The following is a 24042-nucleotide window of genomic DNA, read 5'->3' as shown; positions in this document are numbered from 1 at the left end:
TTTTTTTTCTAGTGTACCAAAGAATAACTTGACAACTAGCATGCAAATAGCATAGGAACACGTGGACGTACCGGAAAGTGGAAAACATCAATTTACCATTTAGATTTTTGTGAGACGTTGCTTAAGTGCTTTGTTTTAGAATCTAAGGTTGGTTGCATTCAAAAAAGAAGGTAAGATTGGCACTTAACAACACTGATTCTGTGGCAAATGCATCATGAACAGAAAAAATTAACATGCCCAGGCCTTTGGTGCTTGCTACTTCAGAGTTCAAACATCTTTTTTTAAGCAAGAATAAAAGAACTATCCTTTGAACATGTCTGTACTAGCAAACAAAGCCGATACTTTTTTTCTTGAAAACGCAGAAGAGCTGTTTTCTTTGTAAAGAAAAAAGCAGACACTTCCCCTCCCAACAAATCTGTCAAAATTACTGCCACATTCATGTCAAATCAAGCACTTTTTCCTACAGAAACAATACTTTATACAAAACATTCTTAAATACATTACATCCACAGAACCACACAGTCTGCCTTGCTATGTACCACTGGTTAATGCTAACTAAAACTTTTCGTTGTTTAGCGATACAAAATTGCACAAAGAAATGCCATGCAACCTGAAAAAAAACAAGAGTCGAAACTAACATTTACAAATAGAGATCCCAAAGAACTTTTCCTAGTAGGACTAAAGTAGCGAGATACTTCTTGGAAATAAAAAGAGATTTAAATGGACTTAAGGGTATCAGTTTGACGGGAGAGTGAATATGCAAATTTTGCCAAAGGCATTCCTGTGTTGAACATCTAGTAGTTCATCAAGTAGTCCATAGTTCACATCTTTGTATCATAAAGTAGAAAAGGTTCAATGATGGTCTGTTGGTGTCTGTAGCAGCATTGTCAAATGGACAAAATGAGGTAAGAATATAGTCACAAATTCAAGGTATGAAGTCATGTATAGAGCCAACTCCTTAATTTGATACAATTAGCACAAATTTGAGGTATGTGATTATGTATAAAATCTAATTCTTGATTGATGCAATCAACACATGTAAAATTCAATTGCATGGCCAACATTACAGTCGCAGTTAAATAAAAATGGAAGAAAAACAAGTTAAACTATTCCTCCTCATTTTGTTCTCACTGGTCCATGGCATAAAGGTGCATTTGCTAAAAATTGTAACTAGCAATTAGAGTAAATATCAGAAAGACCTCTAACCTCAAAAGCTTGCTTAAGGTACTCAAGCTCTTTGTCTAGATCATTGATAGCCTAGGTGTAGGCCTGCGTCGGGGAGGACTGGCTCGTTGTGTGGATCTGTCGTACACAAATAAATAACTAATTAATTGGGGAACTAGCTCAATGAATCAGTATAAAAAGGGAAAACACAAATAGAACTTGAATCATACCCTAACAATGATCTTGTACTGGAGTGGGTGAGGGAGCTTATACCCGGCAAAGAGAACATTTGGGTCTCTGTGCAACTGCCTGTATCATGTCAACAAAACAAACCATAAGATGGGAAGCGTTAAAGAAAAGAAATTAAATTGTACTTACATGCGGAGGATATTGCCTACAATGTGATCCTCACGTTCGACAGTGAATGATACAACATTCACAATCTTTGTATCCCTCTCATAGGACACTCTGCATTGATAATTATCATCAGTTCATCAGGAGCACAACCATAACCTACAACTAATCACAAAATGAGAAAGTGCGATAGAAGGCCTCAGGTGGGTCCATAAAATTAAAAGGATTGCACAAGCGTGAAATGATCAGAAACAAGAGAAGTGTCACAGTTCCATAGCTTAATGCCAAAATATTCACTTAACATAACTCGCAGAACTGTTTTTAATACCAACAAGAGAATTGTAGGCGTTGCTTGAAACATACGTCTCACTTCCCAGAGTCATGAACAACGAAAATCAATTGAGTCAACGATTGCATGCAGGTAGACAGTAGGGCAAGTATGGTGAATGGCTCACTTCTTGGTGCCCTCTGGCACAACAAAACGCTCATAACGGTCAGGGGCATTCATCTCCTGTTAACTCTTTGCTCCCGTCTCTTCAGTAGTTGCAAGCGCAGGGGCCGGGCGTGAACACCTGATATTTTTTTTGCGAAAAAATCCAAGTTACTAGATGCACTTGCAATTAGATCAGAACCGACTACAAATAACCTAATAGCTTAGGTTAGGCTTTGGGTGCTCGGTTTTGCACAACAGAAAGGGAATATAACGGCCGGGCATACCTGATGGGTGCTCGTTGCCGGAGAAGGGTCCCACGAAGACCTGAGAATTGGTGTAGGGCGGTGGCGGCGGTAGCCGGTAGTCCAGTCGACGCTGGAGAGAGGCGGAGACCGGAGGGGGTGAAGAGCGAGAGAGAGAGAGAGAGAGAGAGAGAGAGAGAGAGAGAGAGCAGGCGGGTTGAGGCTTGAAGCTCAGAAAGTTGTTTTATCTTAAAAGGGAGGGACAACAGGACAAATACGTGGCTTTTATTAAACTTTAATAAACACCTCCTTAGGGCTAGTTTGGCAGCCCAAAAACCCATAGGTTTCCTGGCCTTTTTCCTAGGAAGAAAGTTCACACGAACACTTTTCTTGGGTTTATTCATCTGTTTGTTTGGAAGCCCATCATCCGACGGGCTTTCGTCTAGGGAGCCTTTTTTCTGGTTGGAAACAACCCTGGCCTCCGGAGGCCAGACGATTCTCTCCGACGATCCCGCGACGCCGCCAACCCTGACCTCGGCAGCATCTTCCCCAACAGCTGAGGCCCCTGCTCTCCGCGACGCCAACGTCCAGCCTCGGGAGCACCTCCCCGACGCCATCCCTAGCCTCGCCTCCCCGGACGCCATCCCCGCGAGCAACTATGTTGCCGCTCCATCGTCTTCTCCGAAGGCATCCCCTTCCTCTCGACAAGGTCAACTCTATAGATCTTGATTTTTTTCATGTTGTGTGCTCTCTCTCTCGGCGACTTCACGGGCGTGAGTCTGTCTATCTGATTTTTTTCTCAGAACTAGACTCAGCGACGAGGGAGTCGACCGAGCAGGCAGGGGAGATAGGATCCGGAGGCAGACGGGGAAAGAAAGGTCGTCGTTGTGGACTCTTTCGCAGTTGGGGAGCTGTCGAGCTAGTCAGGTTGAGACGTGGAAAGCATGGTTATTAAAGCGTTGTTTAAACGATGATTAAGCGTCGTTTAAGCGCTAAAACGTGATTAGGAGTTAAAGCGTCCGTACGTTTTAAAAAAACTGCGTAGAACGTTCGTTTTGGACGTTTAAGCGACGTTTAAACGTCAGAACGCGCATTCCGGACGTTTTACCCGTTCTACGGACGTTCTGTGCGTCTATAAGTTGTTGGGCCTTAATGGGCCTTTAACCAGCAAGCTTGCTTCAGCCGCCAAACTGCCAGACGCACAGCCGCGGAGCCGCCAGAGACAGACGCTGCCGCCGTCGGCCGTCCTCCGCCCTCCAGGTACGCCGCTGCCCCCTCCTCCCTCCTCCCGGCCTCCTCCGGTCCCCCCTCCTCCCTCCTCCCTCCTCCAGTCCTCCCTCCACCTACAGCCGCCGCCAGTGAGCAGTCCAGGCGCAACCGCCCAGTGCGCAGCGCGCCTGCTCCAGCGAGCCGCCAGTGCGCAACCGCCCAGGTCGGCAGGTCCAACCCCTGTTCGTATTCTTCTGCTGTTCGTATCCAAAACACGGTGCACTACGCAGCCAGCCAGTGCACCAGCCACCATGCATATGCAATATTGACGAATGCTGCTGAAGCTGAAGTGCTGATGCTATTTTTAATCATGCTACAGTAGAATCGTCCATCCTGCTCGCTTGTCTTTCTGAGCTATGCATGCACAACGATTTGGGCTTGAGTGGTGGTGCTAAAGTCTCCATGGGATGAGCTTGAGGTGCACTACTGTTTATCCGGCTTCTGAAGGACGCCTTCGGTTTTGTGCATAGGCTCATTGGGTTGCTAACCGGTAGTTTTTTTTGTTATAAGATTCTTCATATCTTTTTTCATTTAGATTAAAATTTTGTGCCGTGCCCTTGATTGCAACCATGAAGCTGCAGTTTCTGTTGTTGTGATTTTGGTCTGATGCTCAAATATAATGTTGAGGTGTGTCTGCGTGCTATTGCTTCAAGCACACTGTTTTTACTAGAATACTGGGTTCCTTCTGAAGAAGCCACACATGGTTTTCTTTTCGTTTCTTCTTTTACCTGTTTGAATATTCCCATTGAAACTTGTATATGTGTCTCATCTACCTTCCGGAAAAGAGGTTAAAAGAGTATATCATATTTTATGTTAGTCTGAAAAGACGTTTCAACGTTCATTTAAACGTTTAAACGTTGAAAAGTTGGTTCATAACGTTTTAACGTTTTACCGCTTTAATAACCATGGTGGAAAGAATGGTGATGGCATCTTGGTCTTGGGTCTGCTAGATGCATGCCTACTGCCTTATCGCAAAGCTAGCTTACCTGGTCATACGAATTTGTAGTCGGTTCTGATCTAATTGCAAGTGCATCTAGTAACTTGGATTTTTTCGCAAAAAAATATCGGGTGTTCACGCCCGGCCCCTGCGCTTGCAGCTACTGAAGAGACAGGAGCAAAGAGTTAACAGGAGATGAATGCCCCTGACCGTTCTGAGCGTTTCGTCGTGCCAGAGGGCACCAAGAAGTGAGCCATTCACCATACTTGCCCTACTGTCTACCTGCATGCAATCGTTGACTCAATTGATTTTCGTTGTTCATGACTCTGGGAAGTGAGACGTATGTTTCAAGCAATGCCTACAATTCTCTTGTTGATATTAAAAACAGTTTTGCGAGTTATGTTAAGTGAATCTTTTGGCATTGAGCTATGGAACTGTGACACTTCTCTTGTTTCTGATAATTTCACGCTTGTGCAATCCTTTTAATTTTATGGACCCACCTGAGGCCTTCTATCGCACTTGCTCATTTTGTGATTAGTTGTAGGTTATGGTTGTGCTCCTGATGAACTGATGATAATTATCAATGCAGAGTGTCCTATGAGAGGGATACAAAGATTGTGAGTGCTGCATCATTCACTGTCGAACGCGAGGATCACACTGTAGGCAATATCCTCCACATGTAAGTACAATTTAATTTCTTTTCTTTAACGCTTCCCATCTTATGGTTTGTTTGGTTGACATGATACAGGCAGTTGCACAGAGACCCAAATGTTCTCTTTGCCGGGTATAAGCTCCCTCACCCACTCCAGTACAAGATCATTGTTAGGGTATGATTCAAGTTCCATTTGTGTTTTCCCTTTTTTATACTGATTCATTGAGCTAGTTCCCCAGTTAATTAGTTATTTATTTGTGTACGATAGATCCACACAACGAGCCAGTCCTCCCCGACGCAGGCCTACACCCAGGCTATTAATGATCTAGATAAAGAGCTTGAGTACCTTAAGCAAGCTTTTGAGGTTAGAGGTCTGTAACACCCCGGGGTCCACCAACACCCCGGAATGCTACTAAACAACACTTCTGACATCTATATATAAAATTTCGGCAGCATCCCCCTTGCAAAATTGCATAAATGAGGGGGCAATAGTGTACAAACATATATCATGACAAAAACATACTAAGTATTATTAATCGGCTAGCAAAGAGAAGTTAAACATACCACATGAAGTGAATTAACTAGTGCGCACGACTAGTTAAAAAAACAAACTTCCTTTGACAATAAGTTTCTAATTAAATCATGGTTGCGCCTGGGCAGCGTTATTGTGAGAGTGAAAGTGGACGTGCTGCTACTCCCCTCATTCCCAACATGTATCAAGTACCTGCATTGAGTAATGCAAGAGTGAGATGACACATCTCAGCAAGTAAAATAATATCAAACTGTTTAACCACATAAGAACATTGTTTTACCACCACTTGATTCCACAACCTTCTTATTACGAAGGTGCAGCACGTATACAACGTACAACACACCTAGTCACCGCACCTCGCAGGTAGAAACCACAATAGTAACATAGTAATGTCACACTTCATATATACCTCATGAGTGCAAATGTCTGCAAATGCAAGGATGACTTCTGCCTTCATACCTCTAAGGATATGAAGCCGCATCGTACCCCTCCTCGAGCAACGTACGATGCTAAAAATGTACCGGTACGGTCGGACCATAAGATCACGACATAACTTCAAAATGCAAGATGGATGATGCGATGAGCATGTCATGCCTACAACACTTCATGTAACGTGATTCAAAAAAATACTTCAACTTCATCCAAGATGGGAATCAACCACATATATCATTACCAAATTATGATCATCCACAATATTAGACAATTGAGAATTAATACTTCCAAACAAATAAACTTCATCATAGAATTCAATGATTAACATAATTAAAACTTATGCATACTCAATGTCAGGGAACAGGATGCAACCCAAACGGTAACAACCACCACTGTATTTACTTGCCTTTACCGGAAGTTCGGGCAAATCCCTAAGTACGATCCGGAAGTCCACCACCTGTTTTTGACACACAACTTAGTGCACCAATTTCACATAATCAGGCTCATAAACGACGCCGCACCTACGCACAAACTCAAACCCCGCCGCGGGTTACATCTCTCCCCACACCCACCAAACTGCAGCGGCGCTGTTTAATAATTTCATAACTTTAAAATTATGACAGCAGTGGTAACAAACAAAAACTCCAGAGGCATCTACATGAAATTCCCCACAAGGTTTATATACAATTTATAATTAAATTCCAACATCTAATTAGCCCAAAACAGTCCACAAGATGAACCCTGTAATCTGTTTTTTTGTCTTTTGGACAGCGACATACCCGGATTCAAACAGCGATATCTTTTAAAATATAATTCCAAATCAAGCACATAAGTACTTATTGGAAAGATAAGAAAAAGCCCTACATGATTATCATACTGGTTAACACTAAATACCCACGAAAAATTCCCAGAAACTGCTAATACTACTGCTGTTCACCTACCTGAAAAATCTGTTTTTTTGGACAGCAACATAACCGGATTCAAACAACGATATCTCCTAAATTATAACTCCAAATCGAGCGCATAAGTACTCGTTGGAAAGGTATGACAAAGCTCTACATGATTCTCCCACTGATCGCTACTAATTGCCCACGAAAAATTCCCAGAAATCTCTTGAACTACTGCTGTTCGTCCACCCACTAAATTTCTGGACAGCACCTCTACCAAATCGCATAGGTAAACATGTAACCAATTGGATTGCAGCACAAATACAACAAAATGATCACGAAAATCACCTTGGGTTCCTCCTTTCCTCCTTCTTTTCTTCCTTCTTCCTCCCTCCAAATTCCCATGGAAGACTCGCACCCACACGACGGACACCAAGCGGGGAGGCTCCACCTTGGAGAGAAAGAGGGGGGGGGGGCTAGGGTTTAGGGGTGGCGCTGCAATCACTTGGGGAAGAAGGGGAGGGATTGGGGCGGCTGCAAGAGTGGAAGAGAGAGGGGAGGGGCGGCCAAAGGGGTGGGGGGAGTGAGAGGGAGGGGCGGCTAGGGTTTAGGGGGGAAACTAATGGGCTCCCCACCGCCGGATCGAGATCCACGGCCCAAACTCGCTCTCACGTCTGCTCCCGACCGCAACGCACAAATCCAACAAATATTCTACTGTTTTATTGGTGAATGCTTCCTAAAAAACTCCAACCCCAACTACACAGATCACGAAAGAAAAGGGAAAAATACATTTAACTTCTTTTCAGAAAATTGGGTATCACACTCTACCCCCTTAAAAAGAATTCGACCTCGAATTCCGACGCTTCTATCGGAACGACAAGGAAAGATCAATGAATCAACAAAACTCACACATAAAGAAAGGTTCGGGTACTTCTGCCGCATCAGCTTCTCAAGCTCCTAGGATTCTAAGATACGCAGCAGACGACACTCTAGAGTCTGGTCTTGCTACACAGGAATCGGCTCTAGCTCGATTTGATGGTCTGGATTCCGCAAATACTTCCTCAACATAAAGACATGGAATACATGGTGTACTCTGATCATAGACTCCGACAATTGTAGGTGCTAAGCCAAGCTGCCAACTCGGGCTAAGATAGTAGACGGTCCTATATAACTCGGACAAAGCTTTCCTGACACCAAATCAACATTGACACATGCAAGTACTTCAATAAATATATATATATGAATGCAATACATACTGTGCTCAAATAGCCTAAACCAAACCTATCCAAACAAGAGTAACTTCAAAAGATCAATTTAATGCTTGCATATTTCTAGACAGCAGCACAACGGTAATTTATTTTCCTCATAACTCACAAAATATGCATCCAATAGAAGTAAACTAGGACTTTATGGAAAGCTTACAAAGTCCACTATACCCTTGGTATTATCATCACCTCAAGATTTGACACTTAGAAAGGCCAAACAATGCGAAACGTAAATTTTGTCTAGACTTGAACAGAATTCAACTACTCACTTCAAAAATCCATATTTGGAGTCTCAGTCATCCCATTCAGGCGCTCCTAGACTTTTTAGAAAGCCAGTAAAATTGTCTATATTTCATTTATAAACCTATCAGGTTAATTCAATGTATATCAAGATCAAAAGACATAAGAAAGGCTTTGCTGTCCAAATTTGGACAGATTCAAAGATTCCAATTAAAACGGATGTAGCTTAACTTATAGGTCACCAAAAAAGGTGATCCAAAATTTGTTGGAAAGCTTAAGGAAAGTACTACCACTTCTTTATAATTTATAAGAACTGATTCGAAGTTTAACTTGGGCAAACAAGGTCAGTTTCGAAATCTGTACAGAATCTGGACAGATTCCAAGACTAGACTTGAGAAAATCATAACTCCCAAACTACTAGACCTATGGTCATGAAATTTTACACAAGTAAGATGAAGAAGTTGGCTACAACTTTTTATATACAACACCTCTACCAAAAACATGGTGTAATTCATTGAACTAGCGGCATAACCAAAACTGGTCATGTAGTCCCAAACAACAAGCAATAGATTTATTCAGGTTCTATACTCTTCTAAGATTAAGCGTTCATCGAAGGACTAATAACTTTAGGTTCTTCATTACGAGACACTTAGAGCCAACATAAGGGTAGAAGCAATATGCTTACTTTTTAAATCATTTTAAGCCTGATCTCACATCATGCAAGCAAGAATCAATTTAAGTATACTATGCCTGCCCATATATCCATCCAATAACTCAGACAATCTGCATCTCCACCTAGACTTCACACGACGTAACTATTTCATACTCACGCAAACACACCAAGACCAGAAAACATGGCTTCACAACAATACATACTGGCCTATTCAAATATCCCTCGCTATCTCTCTGTTTCAGCCCACGCTCCACATATACAATAACAAGATAACTATCACAACCACTACATCTATTCCCTCCCACCATAAAACATAATTAACATGGATTGCGAAAGAGCTCACCATAACTAAACCAAACTCCCAAAGAAATATCCCTAAATAGAAAATTGACAATCAACAGCATAAATGCTCATTCTGTCTCTACCTCTTTCACTATAAAAGCAATGATAACAAAGAAATATTGTAAAATCATCTAAACTTCATGACCTACAACTTATGTATTCAAAGGATAAACAAAGTTTTTTTTATCTCCATTTTTTTAATTTGACTTGTAAGGTGACATACATGATCTGCCACCAGAACCTGACGGAACATGACCTATAAATTCAAAACCTCATAACTCTCTCCATCTAACAAAATTTTACAAATATAAACTCATTGAAAAGATTATAACATTCCCTAAAACTTTTATTATAATGAGTGTCTCAGAATTAGTTTCCAAACCGATAAAACAATGCAACTGCTTTGTTGCAAAACTGATAGGTTAGAAATAATGGACAACTAAAATTCAAAATACTATAACTCCTGCTATACTCAACTTAAAACTACAACAAACACGCGTTGGAAAAGTTTGGAAATTGTCCACGACTTTTGCAATAAAGTTCCACCCAAATTTATCTTTATAGCCCTCAACTCTGCATGACCTACAGCTAAACTCAGCCTGAGATACTGCACATCAGAGATTCGACTTATATCCGGACAACCACCTCTCCCAATCTATTTAACAGACAATTACAAGTAAATACCCATTAAAAGGTACTAAGAAAAACTAAAAGTTTTTCTTAAAGAGAATTCCCAAATTTGGGCTCTGAAACTATCAAAACGCGGTCGATTTATTAGTGGTTTTAACGACACCTAAAGTTCAGACACAATGGTGCAACAACTTCAGAGTAGCCTAACTCCAATTATATGCAATGAAAATTACAAACCAATACTCTTTGGGAAGATCATTAAATTACTAAAACTTTCATAATCCAACAAAACCCAAAATTTACCGTATTCAATGTCTATACTTCCGTACAAAATTAAGGCTGCTATAGGAAACCCATAACTCTCAAATGTTTAGACCAAACTGGGTGATTGAGCATCCTATGCAAAGATGAAGAAACCTACTACAAAACATTCTAGATAAGTGAAGCCTGATTCAGCCTCCAGCTAATTTAAAATGACTCCCAAAATAAAACAACACCTTACCCATAATAAAAAAACAATATAAAATAAAACCCAAGGCATTGGCAGGTGCGACTAACATTAGGATTTTCCACTACCAAATGGGGATGCAACTCCCCAAAGCCTTTAAGCAACACTTTACCTAATAGGTTAGAACACTAAGCACCACAATCAACGAATTCAACAACCTCATTTGTTAATGCCACTAAGGTCAAACATCCATGTATCGACAATGTATGAAACACCTGACATACCCGTCTCTAGCACTATAAAACATGGTTGTTATTACACTAGAATCCAACTATTAGAGCTCTCCACAACTATTCTGTTGATGTGAAGCAAATGGTGCTCATGTCATGTAACGTCTTTTCCTCCTCTCAAAAGAGATAAAATTTGCAATACTCATAAAGCAATGGAGGGATAACAAGAAAAACTAATGTACTTCTTGACACAGACTCATGCAAAAGCTTCATAAATATTACTTTCAATACTAAAATAATAACACGATACTATGCTCAACAGGAGTAATTGGACGTCAATAAGACAATCCACATAACCAAACTACCTTGATTAACCTCACATACAACAAAACCTACTATTATTGCACTTGAACAATTTGTACTTCGTGATATCACAGGATGCATTCAAAGTAGTAGACATACATGATCTATCAAACCTTATTCATATAAGAAAAATCTCAATCCGATGCAACAACCCCATCATTAAAGAGATCGATGACTAACAAACATAAGCAACTCCCAGTTAAGCATTGACTTCGTTTAAGATAAAGCGGTCCAAATAATGATTCAACAAGCATGCATAGAGAAACTGCTGATAAAAAAATCAAACTGCCATACAATGTTGGCAAATAAAAAAAATATAAAACGGGTTGTCAATATCGCCCACATGACTAGCCTGCAACAACTAAAAAATATGCATAGCCTTTATGGCTATTGAAACAAGCCATAGAAGGAAAACATGCACGACATAAAATCCACTTGAAACCACCTTATTTATGGTTAAAGATAAGGTTGCACATAATAAGAAAACCTATCAGGTAGACATGGTTGGACTTATCAATCTACGTCATGTCACAAATTCACTCGAGTTCTACCAGTCTAAAGATTTCATAGACATTACAACGTTGCATCTGCTCTATGAAGACAAACCAATTTTATACTAAGATCAAGTTAGCAAGTAGCCACACTAGCCTAAAAAAGTGAGGCGCAAAGCATTGCACCCATGGAAATATTACATTGATAAGTTGGGTTGTAACCCAACAGTCAATCAAACTCAACAACACCATAAAACTACATTATATAGTGTTTTCACACTACACCAAGTCGGATTAGACCCACTATACACAAGCTCAATAAACAATTGGTCCTATAAGTACAAGAACCCAAGAATCCTTTTGGGAAAAAAACATCCACAGTCAAGCATATAGAAATATATGATGGTAATAGCTCAGAGATTTGAAAACATTGCATCCCAAAAAAACATCATGACGATATGTATATAAAACAAGTACATTAGTAGCTTCACTTGCATAATATCTTCAATAACAACCACATCAAGAAACCAATACTAAATAGAAGTAACATATCATATCAAGCATTACGTCGTTAACGACATACCCCATCAAACCATAAAGGGATTTGGAGTAAGGAAGTTCTAGTCATCTATACAATAAAATACTAATATGAAAGAGATACGAACCCATACCCTTCCTATATGTGCAAGTGTGTCAAATTTATCTTCAAATTGCGTAGAATCTAAAGCCTATGCTTTGATACCAACTGTAACACCCCGGGGTCCACCAACACCCCGGAATGCTACTAAACAACACTTCTGACATCTATATATAAAATTTCGGCAGCATCCCCCTTGCAAAATTGCATAAATGAGGGGGCAATAGTGTACAAACATATATCATGACAAAAACATACTAAGTATTATTAATCGGCTAGCAAAGAGAAGTTAAACATACCACATGAAGTGAATTAACTAGTGCGCACGACTAGTTAAAAAAACAAACTTCCTTTGACAATAAGTTTCTAATTAAATCATGGTTGCGCCTGGGCAGCGTTATTGTGAGAGTGAAAGTGGACGTGCTGCTACTCCCCTCATTCCCAACATGTATCAAGTACCTGCATTGAGTAATGCAAGAGTGAGATGACACATCTCAGCAAGTAAAATAATATCAAACTGTTTAACCACATAAGAACATTGTTTTACCACCACTTGATTCCACAACCTTCTTATTACGAAGGTGCAGCACGTATACAACGTACAACACACCTAGTCACCGCACCTCGCAGGTAGAAACCACAATAGTAACATAGTAATGTCACACTTCATATATACCTCATGAGTGCAAATGTCTGCAAATGCAAGGATGACTTCTGCCTTCATACCTCTAAGGATATGAAGCCGCATCGTACCCCTCCTCGGGCAACGTACGATGCTAAAAATGTACCGGTACGGTCAGACCATAAGATCACGACATAACTTCAAAATGCAAGATGGATGATGCGATGAGCATGTCATGCCTACAACACTTCATGTAACGTGATTCAAAAAAATACTTCAACTTCATCCAAGATGGGAATCAACCACATATATCATTACCAAATTATGATCATCCACAATATTAGACAATTGAGAATTAATACTTCCAAACAAATAAACTTCATCATAGAATTCAATGATTAACATAATTAAAACTTATGCATACTCAATGTCAGGGAATAGGATGCAACCCAAACGGTAACAACCACCACTGTATTTACTTGCCTTTACCGGAAGTTCGGGCAAATCCCTAAGTACGATCCGGAAGTCCACCACCTGTTTTTGACACACAACTTAGTGCACCAATTTCACATAATCAGGCTCATAAACGACGCCGCACCTACGCACAAACTCAAACCCCGCCGCGGGTTACATCTCTCCCCACACCCACCAAACTGCAGCGGCGCTGCTTAATAATTTCATAACTTTAAAATTATGACAGCAGTGGTAACAAACAAAAACTCCAGAGGCATCTACATGAAATTCCCCACAAGGTTTGTATACAATTTATAATTAAATTCCAACATCTAATTAGCCCAAAACAGTCCACAAGATGAACCCTGTAATCTGTTTTTTTGTCTTTTGGACAGCGACATACCCGGATTCAAACAGCGATATCTTTTAAAATATAATTCCAAATCAAGCACATAAGTACTTATTGGAAAGATAAGAAAAAAGCCCTACATGATTATCATACTGGTTAACACTAAATACCCACGAAAAATTCCCAGAAACTGCTAATACTACTGCTGTTCACCCACCTGAAAAATCTGTTTTTTTCGACAGCAACATAACCGGATTCAAACAACGATATCTCCTAAATTATAACTCCAAATCGAGTGCATAAGTACTCGTTGGAAAGGTATGACAAAGCTCTACATGATTCTCCCACTGATCGCTACTAATTGCCCACGAAAAATTCCCAGAAATCTCTTGAACTACTGCTGTTCGTCCACCCACTAAATTTCTGGACAGCACCTCTACCAAATCGCATAGGTAAACATGTAACCAATTGGATTGCAGCACAAATACAACAAAATGATCACGAAAATCACCTTGGGTTCCTCCTTTCCTCCTTCTTTTCTTCCTTCTTCCTCCCTCCAAATTCCCATGGAAGACTCGCACCCACACGACGGACACCAAGCGGGGAGGCTCCACCTTGGAGAGGAAGAGGGGGGGGGGGGGGGGCTAGGGTTTAGGGGTGGCGCTGCAATCACTTGGGGAAGAAGGGGAGGGATTGGGGCGGCTGCAAGAGTGGAAGAGAGAGGGGAGGGGCGGCCAAAGGGGTGGGGGGAGTGAGAGGGAGGGGCGGCTAGGGTTTAGGGGGGAAACTAATGGGCTCCCCACCGCCGGATCGAGATCCACGGCCCAAACTCGCTCTCACGTCTGCTCCCGACCGCAACGCACAAATCCAACAAATATTCTACTGTTTTATTGGTGAATGCTTCCTAAAAAACTCCAACCCCAACTACACAGATCACGAAAGAAAAGGGAAAAATACATTTAACTTCTTTTCAGAAAATTGGGTATCACAAGGTCTTTCTGATATTTACTCTAATTGCTAGTTACAATTTTCAACAAATGCACCTTTATGCCATGGACCAGTGAGAACAAAATGAGGAGGAATAGTTTAACTTGTTTTTCTTCCATTTTTATTTAACTGCGACTGTAATGTTGGCCATGCAATTGAATTTTACATGTGTTGATTGCATCAATCAAGAATTAGATTTTATACATAATCACATACCTCAAATTTGTGCTAATTGTATCAAATTAAGGAGTTGGCTCTATACAAGACTTCATACCTTGAATTTGTGACTATATTCCTACCTCATTTTGTCCATTTGACAATGCTGCTACAGACACCAACAGACCATCATTGAACCTTTTCTACTTTATGATACAAAGATGTGAACTATGGACTACTTGATGAACTACTAGATGTTCAACACAGGAATGCCTTTGGCAAAATTTGCATATTCACTCTCCCGTCAAACTGATACCCTTAAGTTCATTTGAATCTCTTTTTATTTCCAAGAAGTATCTCGCTACTTTAGTCCTACTAGGAAAAGTTCTTTGGGATCTCTCTTTGTAAATGTTAGTTTCGACTCTTGTTTTTTAGGTTGCATGGCATTTCTTTGTGCAATTTTGTATCACTAAACAACGAAAAGTTTTAGTTAGCATTAACCAGTGGTACATAGCAAGGCAGACTGTGTGGTTCTGTGGGTGTAATGTATTTAAGAATGTTTTGTATAAAGTATTGTTTCTGTAGGAAAAAGTGCTTGATTTGACATGAATGTGGCAGTAATTTTGACAGATTTGTTGGGAGGGGAAGTGTCTGCTTTTTTCTTGTTAATACAAAGAAAACAACTCTTCTGCGTTTTCAAGAAAAAAAGTATCGGCTTTGTTTGCTAGTACAGACATGTTCAAAGGATAGTTCTTTTATTCTTGCTTAAAAAAAGATGTTTGAACTCTGAAGTAGCAAGCACCAAAGGCCTGGGCATGTTAATTTTTTCTGTTCATGATGCATTTGCCACAAAATCAGTGTTGTTAAGTGCCAATCTTACCTTCTTTTTTGAATGCAACCAACCTTAGATTCTAAAACAAAGCACTTAAGCAACGTCTCACAAAAATCTAAATGGTAAATTGATGTTTTCCACTTTCCGGTACGTCCACGTGTTCCTATGCTATTTGCATGCTAGTTGTCAAGTTATTCTTTGGTACACTAGAAAAAAATCTTCTTAAATTTCATTCAGGAAATTTTGGTATTACTCCCTCCGTCCCCTTTTGATAATCATACCAGGGAAAAAAATCTGTACCAAGTGATCATCATTTTGTCATGGACGGAGCCTTATCAGCGTTAATGTGGCATTGGCCACTTGGGTTCCAGCTCCAATGCAAGTTCCCTTCCTGATTTACGTTAGTGTTCTTCTATTGTTCCAGTGGTTCTCCATGCAAGAGGGCTGTGCTGTACACGGGAAATAAATGATTTCTGGCGTGAAATTAATGTTTTACACTGTCGCTAGCTGCAGATAAACATGAGTGATTAGCCAGCCTTGGTCTCTCTCAGTCTCAGTGTCCCTCTCCAATGTGCTAATCATAAAGGCAAGGAGGGAATAGTTTATTCTTCCTGGTTGCATGGCATGACATTCTGCCATAATATAGTGCTACGTGAGGTAAATTTAGTTTGCACTAATTCATGATGGAGAACAAGTTGGTGTGAGTTTGTGCATTGTGCTTGAGGGGGGGTGCTTTATTTTAAAAAAACTCGTGTGTTGAGAGTAATTAATTTGGACGTCGAATAATTCATGGTATTTGGCTGTAGCTTGACATGAAATATTTGGGAAAATTATAGAGTATTGTTATTTATTTTCGGTGAAGCTTACCCTACCCCCACCCCCACCCCCAGTATAGATAGATGCTTGAAATGTCTCCAGTATCCTAGGCGTGCACATTTGCCTATTGGTGTTGTACCATCTGACAGTAACATGATTACATTTGAAACACTATGGAGAGTAGACCATAGAGTGGTGTCTCGATTTATTAGTTCTAATTTTCTGCATCTTTAGCTAAGTGACAACAGCCTTTGTACCTTGGAACATAATATAAAAATCTGAATGACGTTCAAATTGAATATGCATTAACAGAGTGGTGATTGTCCTGTTAGTTAGGTCATTTGCTAGTTGTTACTAGGGGATAACTAGACTAGATCTCTGTACCATATCTTGCTGATTACCTGGCATCGCCGGAGTTTTGCCTTTTAATTGTTTGCCTTTAGTTGTTTACTTTGGGTCAGGTGTTCTTCTCCCTAGAAATTACTGTATTGGACCATCCTCCAATTCATATTCATTTTCGACCCTGAACGTCCATCTCTTGATGACATGTACGACATGCATGGTACTTATGAGTGACATTCTGAGCGTTTTGTTTTCAGGATGAGAAGAATAGGTACGAGGACAGGATGAAGCAGGGGTTCTAGATGAATGGAATGGTGTGGGAGATAAACTTCCCGTGTTAGTTTTATCCTAGGCGAGTCAACAATGAAACGAACGCCCAAGGATTGTGAATGTCTGATCCCTGAACTGAGGTTGCTTGCTGTCGTTTTACTGTCATGCTTGTGTCAATATCGTATTATTGCAAACACACCAATGGAGTTTTACATTGACATCCTCAGATTGTCCGCAACTAGATAATTACATGCATGCCTATCTTCAACATAAAATATATAACGGTCCATTTCGACCCTTTTGTCTGGGCTGAAATAGGTTCTACTCCATGAACTTAGCAATTTAGCTATGGGTCGTATGGATCTATTTATTTTGAAGGAATTAAAATTTACTTAATAAAGTATTCTATTTGGCTTGGAATTTGATATTCCGTCACTTTTCAAAGTTTAAATATAAGTCTATCTCAAATTTATGGGATAGATGATAGTAAATGATTTTGTATAGCAGCAGAATATGTTTCTGCTCAGCAACTTATTAGACGCTCTTCGTGTCATTTCTCTGTAGTAAAAATGTAGCATATAAATATTTCTCATATATTGCTAATAATAATATATAAATATATTTCGCATAAAATTATATTAGCTTAGTTGATTTTTGCCTAAATTACTACTATTATTATAATAACTAGACGGGGCGATAGAATTTGATAAGTATTACACGCGTTCATGCTTAATAGATTAAAAAAAAATCACGCCCCTAAGGCTACGACTAGAAGATCTATAAATTTTTTGTCTTGCACTGTAGCTTACACTGTTTACAGGGTGGATGGAGACGAGTAAGCTGCTGTGCTCAAGATACATTATCTTACACTGTAGCTTACATTGTTGTTGTTGTCTTGCGTTAGATGGATGTTGTTGCTCATCGCCGTACGCATTACCACATGGGTATTAGGTTGTGTCCAACAGTATGCATATCGACTCTCGCATAACGATGCACTATTCACGCTTTCAGTAGGTCACGGATGTCGTCGCTCAAAATGTGCGGTCGACCATGCGGATGCACATCTCCTCTGCGAGAGGATGCACATCTGAATGCGCATGCTGCTGGAAACCATTGCTTCGTAGTCTTTGTATTCGCCATGCAAGGGCCTGTGCGTCCTTCCTCCTGTGACGGATACAAAGACTATGAAAGATGGGAAGCGTTAAAGAAAAGAAATTAAATTGTACTTACATGCGGAGGATATTGCCTACAGTGTGATCCTCGCGTTCGACAGTGAATGATGCAGCATTCACAATCTTTGTATCCCTCTCATAGGACACTCTGCATTGATAATTATCATCAGTTCATCAGGAGCACAACCATAACCTACAACTAATCACAAAATGAGCAAGTGCGATAGAAGGCCTCAGGTGGGTCCATAAAATTAAAAGGATTGCACAAGCGTGAAATGATCAGAAACAAGAGAAGTGTCACAGTTCCATAGCTTAATGCCAAAAGATTCACTTAACATAACTCGCAGAACTGTTTTTAATATCAACAAGAGAATTGTAGGCGTTGCTTGAAACATACGTCTCACTTCCCAGAGTCATGAACAACGAAAATCAATTGAGTCAACGATTGCATGCAGGTAGACACTAGGGCAAGTATGGTGAATGGCTCACTTCTTGGTGCCCTCTGACACGACGAAATGCTCATAACGGTCAGGGACATTCATCTCCTGTTAACTCTTTGCTCCTGTCTCTTCAGTAGCTGCAAGCGCAGGGGCCAGGCGTGAACACCCGATATTTTTTTGCGAAAAAATCCAAGTTACTAGATGCACTTGCAATTAGATCAGAACCGACTACAAATAACCTAATAGCTTAGGTTAGGCTTTGGGTGCTCGGTTTTGCATAGCAGAAAGGGAATAGAACGGCCGGGCGTACCTGATGGGTGCTCGTTGCCGGAGAAGGGTCCCACGAATTGTAACACCCCGGGATCCACAAATACCCCGAGATGCTACTAAATCTCACTACCAACAGCCGAAAACTAAGAAATAAAAAATTCGGCAGCATCTACTTTGTATTTATAAGCATCGCAGAAGCAAAAGAGATATATGAATACAAAATGAATCATACTAGCATGATATAATTCTCATCAAGGACGATAAACCACGAATGAACCAGCTTATGCCTACATCATACTTTAAAGTATGAACCTCAAAAGTCAATAACCCAAGCTAATTATTTGGTTCTTTAAACTATGCGTGCAACGTGCCGCTACTTCCCACTCCCCTTGATAAGCATCAAGCACCTGCATTGAGTAATGCAAGAGTGAGATGAAACTTCTCAGCAAGCAAATTGTTATGACAAGATATTTAAACCACAAGTTGAATTAATCAACATTTTAAAAGAATCTCAATTAAGATGAGAAATACTTGTAGGTATAGAATTCAATAGTTCCAATATAACCAATACTATCTCATTTCCTCGAACAACCACAATAGGTTGTATAACACTTCCCTGCGTCAACAATATCTGCAAATATCACTTCAATGTATGCATAGGAATGCAATGTGTATGTATTCTACCTTCACACCTCTGAGGGTATAAAACCACATCATCTGCAAATATCATTTCAATGAATGCATATGAATGCAATGCATATGTCCTCTGCCTTCATACCTCTGAGGGTATGAAGCCGCATCGTACCCCTCCTCGGGCAACATACGATGCTAAGTTGTACCGGTACGGTCGGACCATAGGTCACGACAAAACTTCAGATGCAAATGAGTCATGCAATGCATATGGCATGCTGCATTTATCAATATACTTCACTTCCTTCACATACATACAAACCTCAAATAATACTTCATCGTCCTTCAGGGGTGTGAATTAGTCACATGGGTCATACTCGAACCATAATCATCATCAATATATGATTGAGCATCAATATAATACCATCATGTAAAGCATCATCATAAAGTTCAATTATGAAAGAATTCAATAATTCTGAATATTAGAGTGTAGGCGATAAAAATAACAAGTCAAAACGGTAGCAACCACCGCTACATTCACTTGCCTTCATCGAAGAAGAAAATGTACTAAGCATGATCCGGAGCATAACCACCAATTCTTGAAGAGGAACGATGACGACGACAGGCGACTGCGTGCCCTAATCTTCCCTCTCTTCTCTCCCTTGTTCTTCCTCTCTTCTCTTGGGGCAAGGCACAAAAGGGGATGGCTGCTAGGGTGGGAGGACGTGGCTGCTAGGGTTAGGGAGGTATAAATAGAAGAAAACTCCCCGAATCCTAATATCCAATGGCTCAGATCGACCGACACTTGAAAAAACTCATTCGGACTCCAAACAAGGCAAACTAGTAGTCGATCAGAATCGTCTCGACGATATCTATGCATCTACGGTCTCCGATCATCAGTAGGACAGACCATATTAGGATTATAAACATGGTTTAGTTTTTAGGATATTATATTCTACCCCCCTTAAAAGAATTCGTCCTCGAATTCAGCCACTTCTACAAATCAAGACATTCACCAACGGTAAAACTCGGTCAAACACCCTAAATAGACTCATATAGTAGACTAGTAGCCTTGACGAGATCATGAAAAGAGTTTTTCATGAAACGACCTGTAAGTTGGATTAATTTACCAAAGAAAATGACACACCTTGACAACAATCATAAAACAATATAAAACGAATTCCCAAGGCATTGTCATAGGTGCAATCAACACTAGGATTTGCCATCATTGAATTTGGATGCAGCTATACATCAAGATCAATGTCTTAAAACAACACTCTTTTTATGAAGAGGTAATATGCACTAAGCACAACCCTTACCAACTTCAACAATTCATTTTAATTCAATTGTCAAACATCCACACCAGATGAATGTATAAGAAGATCATACACCTCACATCAAAGCACCACGAAACAAGTAGTTCTATTGAAACAAAACTCCTAATCTTCCTAAACCTTGTTCTTGACGTCATGAAAAAGATAATCATGTAATCTAACGTTCTTTACACCCCACAAAAGGGAGAAAGTCTACAGAACTAATGGAGCAATAAAGCCAACAAGAAGCCAATAACATTCTGTGCGGCAGAGTTCATCGAACCAATGCCAAAAACTCCACAAAGAGCACTCACAGCACAGCAACAACACAATACTTTGCTTAACTAATGTCACTATACTTCATCCAACAACTCGACTAAAAAAATATCCAAACTAGTAAGGTTAACCTACACATAATATAAGTCTTCATCTACTGTAGTTCAGAAACTTACATTTCATTCCATCATACGATGCACTCAAAGTACCAGACATACATGGTCAATAATAACCCTGTAATCCTTCACACACATGACAAACATCTCAATCTGATGTAAGAACCACATCATTTAGAAATAGGTGACTAACACACACAACCAACTCTAGGCTAGGTGATGACTTCATTCAAACAAATAGATAAGTGGTCCAACAATGGCTCCACAAGCATACATCGGGAAGAGAACCATCAGATCCTCAACGTTTTAATACATAATCAATGGATCAAGAAAACCAAAGATTTATTCTACAAAAAGCATGACTAACATGCAACCACTTTAAACCACACCTAGGTTTTGTGGCTACTAAAAACACATGATAGAAGAGAAACATGTAAGCCATTCTGGCTATGTAAAGTCTTCACCCAAAATCCATATAAAAGTACCAATATTCATTTCTTTTAGAACTGGTTTTCTTGACAAAAACAATCATTCTTTGCAAAGATAGTTGGAGCTATCCACCAACCACTCAACAACTTAAATTCAAATTGATGATTACATTGTAACCCAAAACACGCAAGTCACACTCCTCTTAGAAACATCCTCAATCAAGCATATATAACAATATTATTGTAATAAAGCTCAACCATGAAAACATGGTGAAAAACAACATAGGCATACTTGTATAACACAAGCATAATAACAACTTCAATCTCACAAAGGACCAGCGATATCAATTGCATTAAGAAAACAATATCAAAATTTAGAAATAATATATATCAGGCATTAAGTCATAAACAACTTACCACATTACCGTAAAGGAATAGGGAGGGGTGAAATTATTGTCATCTGCACTTCAAAGACACTAATATATATCAAAGATATTTGAACCCATGCCTTCCTATATGTGCATGTGTGCATTTCATGTTCAATTTACCTAGAATCTAAAGCCTAGGCTTTGATACCAACTGTAACACCCCGGGATCCACAAATACCCCGAGATGCTACTAAATCTCACTACCAACAGCCGAAACTAAGAAATAAAAAATTCGGCAGCAACTACTTTGTATTTATAAGCATCGCAGAAGCAAAAGAGATATATGAATACAAAATGAATCATACTAGCATGATATAATTCTCATCAAGGACGATAAACCACGAATGAACCAGCTTATGCCTACATCATACTTTAAAGTATGAACCTCAAAAGTCAATAACCCAAGCTAATTATTTGGTTCTTTAAACTATGCGTGCAACGTGCCGCTACTTCCCACTCCCCTTGATAAGCATCAAGCACCTGCATTGAGTAATGCAAGAGTGAGATGAAACATCTCAGCAAGCAAATTGTTATGACAAGATATTTAAACCACAAGTTGAATTAATCAACATTTTAAAAGAATCTCAATTAAGATGAGAAATACTTGTAGGTATAGAATTCAATAGTTCCAATATAACCAATACTATCTCATTTCCTCGAACAACCACAATAGGTTGTATAACACTTCCCTGCGTCAACAATATCTGCAAATATCACTTCAATGTATGCATAGGAATGCAATGTGTATGTATTCTACCTTCACACCTCTGAGGGTATAAAACCACATCATCTGCAAATATCATTTCAATGAATGCATATGAATGCAATGCATATGTCCTCTGCCTTCATACCTCTGAGGGTATGAAGCCGCATCGTACCCCTCCTCGGGCAACGTACAATGCTAAGTTATATCGGTACGGTCGGACCATAGGTCACGACAAAACTTCAGATGCAAATGAGTCATGCAATGCATATGGCATGCTGCATTTATCAATATACTTCACTTCCTTCACATACAATACAAACCTCAAATAATACTTCATCGTCCTTCAGGGGTGTGAATTAGTCACATGGGTCATACTCGAACCATAATCATCATCAATATATGATTGAGCATCAATATAATACCATCATGTAAAGCATCATCATAAAGTTCAATTATGAAAGAATTCAATAATTCTGAATATTAGAGTGTAGGCGATAAAAATAACAAGTCAAAACGGTAGCAACCACCGCTACATTCACTTGCCTTCATCGAAGAAGAAAATGTACTAAGCATGATCCGGAGCATAACCACCAATTCTTGAAGAGGAACGATGACGACGACAGGCGACTGCGTGCCCTAATCTTCCCTCTCTTCTCTCCCTTGTTCTTCCTCTCTTCTCTTGGGGCAAGGCACAAAAGGGGATGGCTGCTAGGGTGGGAGGACGTGGCTGCTAGGGTTAGGGAGGTATAAATAGAAGAAAACTCCCCTAATCCTAATATCCAATGGCTCAGATCGACCGGCACTTGAAAAAACTCATTCGGACTCCAAACAAGGCAAACTAGTAGTCGATCGGAATCGTCTTGACGATATTTATGCATCTACGGTCTCCGATCATCAGTAGGACAGACCATATTAGGATTATAAACATGGTTTAGTTTTTAGGGTATTATACGAAGACCTGAGAACTGGTGTAGGGTGGCGGCGGCGGTAGCCGGTAGCCCAGTCGACGCTGGAGAGAGGCGGAGACCGGAGGGGGTGAAGAGCGAGAGAGAGAGAGAGAGAGAGAGAGAGCAGGCGGGTTGAGGCTTGAGGTGGAGCGCAACTGCACGGGCCTTCTTGTTACATGGGCCGTTCCTTTTTCATGCAATTGTTTTCTCTCTCCCTCTTTTTAGTTTTTATTACTTATTCTTCTAGAGTATTCGTGAAAAAAACATA

The 24042-nt window shown here is 40.0% G+C and overlaps 2 protein-coding genes across 6 annotated transcripts in view; one reads left to right on the top strand and one right to left on the bottom strand.

Moving 5' to 3' along the window:
* Nucleotides 1–24042, bottom strand: part of LOC109939982 (DNA-directed RNA polymerases II, IV and V subunit 11) — a 54811-nt gene that overhangs the window by 1421 nt on the left and 29348 nt on the right. The window contains exons 1-4 of one of the 3 annotated variants that reach the window (XM_020538602.2): nt 18710–18879; nt 18279–18368; nt 1395–1473; nt 1207–1302 (exon numbers count right to left, since the gene is read on the bottom strand). In XM_020538602.2, the coding sequence (XP_020394191.1) occupies nt 1258–1302; nt 1395–1473; nt 18279–18368; nt 18710–18762 (267 nt within the window). In that variant the 5' untranslated portion in view covers nt 18763–18879 and the 3' untranslated portion in view covers nt 1207–1257. Of the gene's footprint in view, nt 1–1206; nt 1303–1394; nt 1474–1542; nt 1633–1973; nt 2091–18278; nt 18369–18709; nt 18880–24042 lie in introns of those variants that run through there. The other 2 variants (XM_035959215.1, XM_020538601.2) reach the window with 2 other exon arrangements.
* LOC109939981 (DNA-directed RNA polymerases II, IV and V subunit 11) overlaps nt 1–24042 on the top strand; it is a 54607-nt gene that overhangs the window by 2959 nt on the left and 27606 nt on the right. The window contains exons 3-5 of one of the 3 annotated variants that reach the window (XM_020538599.2): nt 5148–5226; nt 5320–5415; nt 17036–17264. In XM_020538599.2, the coding sequence (XP_020394188.1) occupies nt 5148–5226; nt 5320–5415; nt 17036–17080 (220 nt within the window). In that variant the 3' untranslated portion in view covers nt 17081–17264. Of the gene's footprint in view, nt 1–5147; nt 5227–5319; nt 5416–14963; nt 15124–17035; nt 17265–24042 lie in introns of those variants that run through there. The other 2 variants (XM_020538600.2, XM_020538598.1) reach the window with 2 other exon arrangements.

This window comes from Zea mays, chromosome 5 (genome assembly GCF_902167145.1).
Source record: "Zea mays cultivar B73 chromosome 5, Zm-B73-REFERENCE-NAM-5.0, whole genome shotgun sequence".
Lineage (NCBI taxonomy): Eukaryota > Viridiplantae > Streptophyta > Magnoliopsida > Poales > Poaceae > Zea > Zea mays.
The sequence above is the reverse complement of the archived record's forward strand: the minus strand, read 5'-3'. Positions and strand labels throughout refer to the sequence as shown.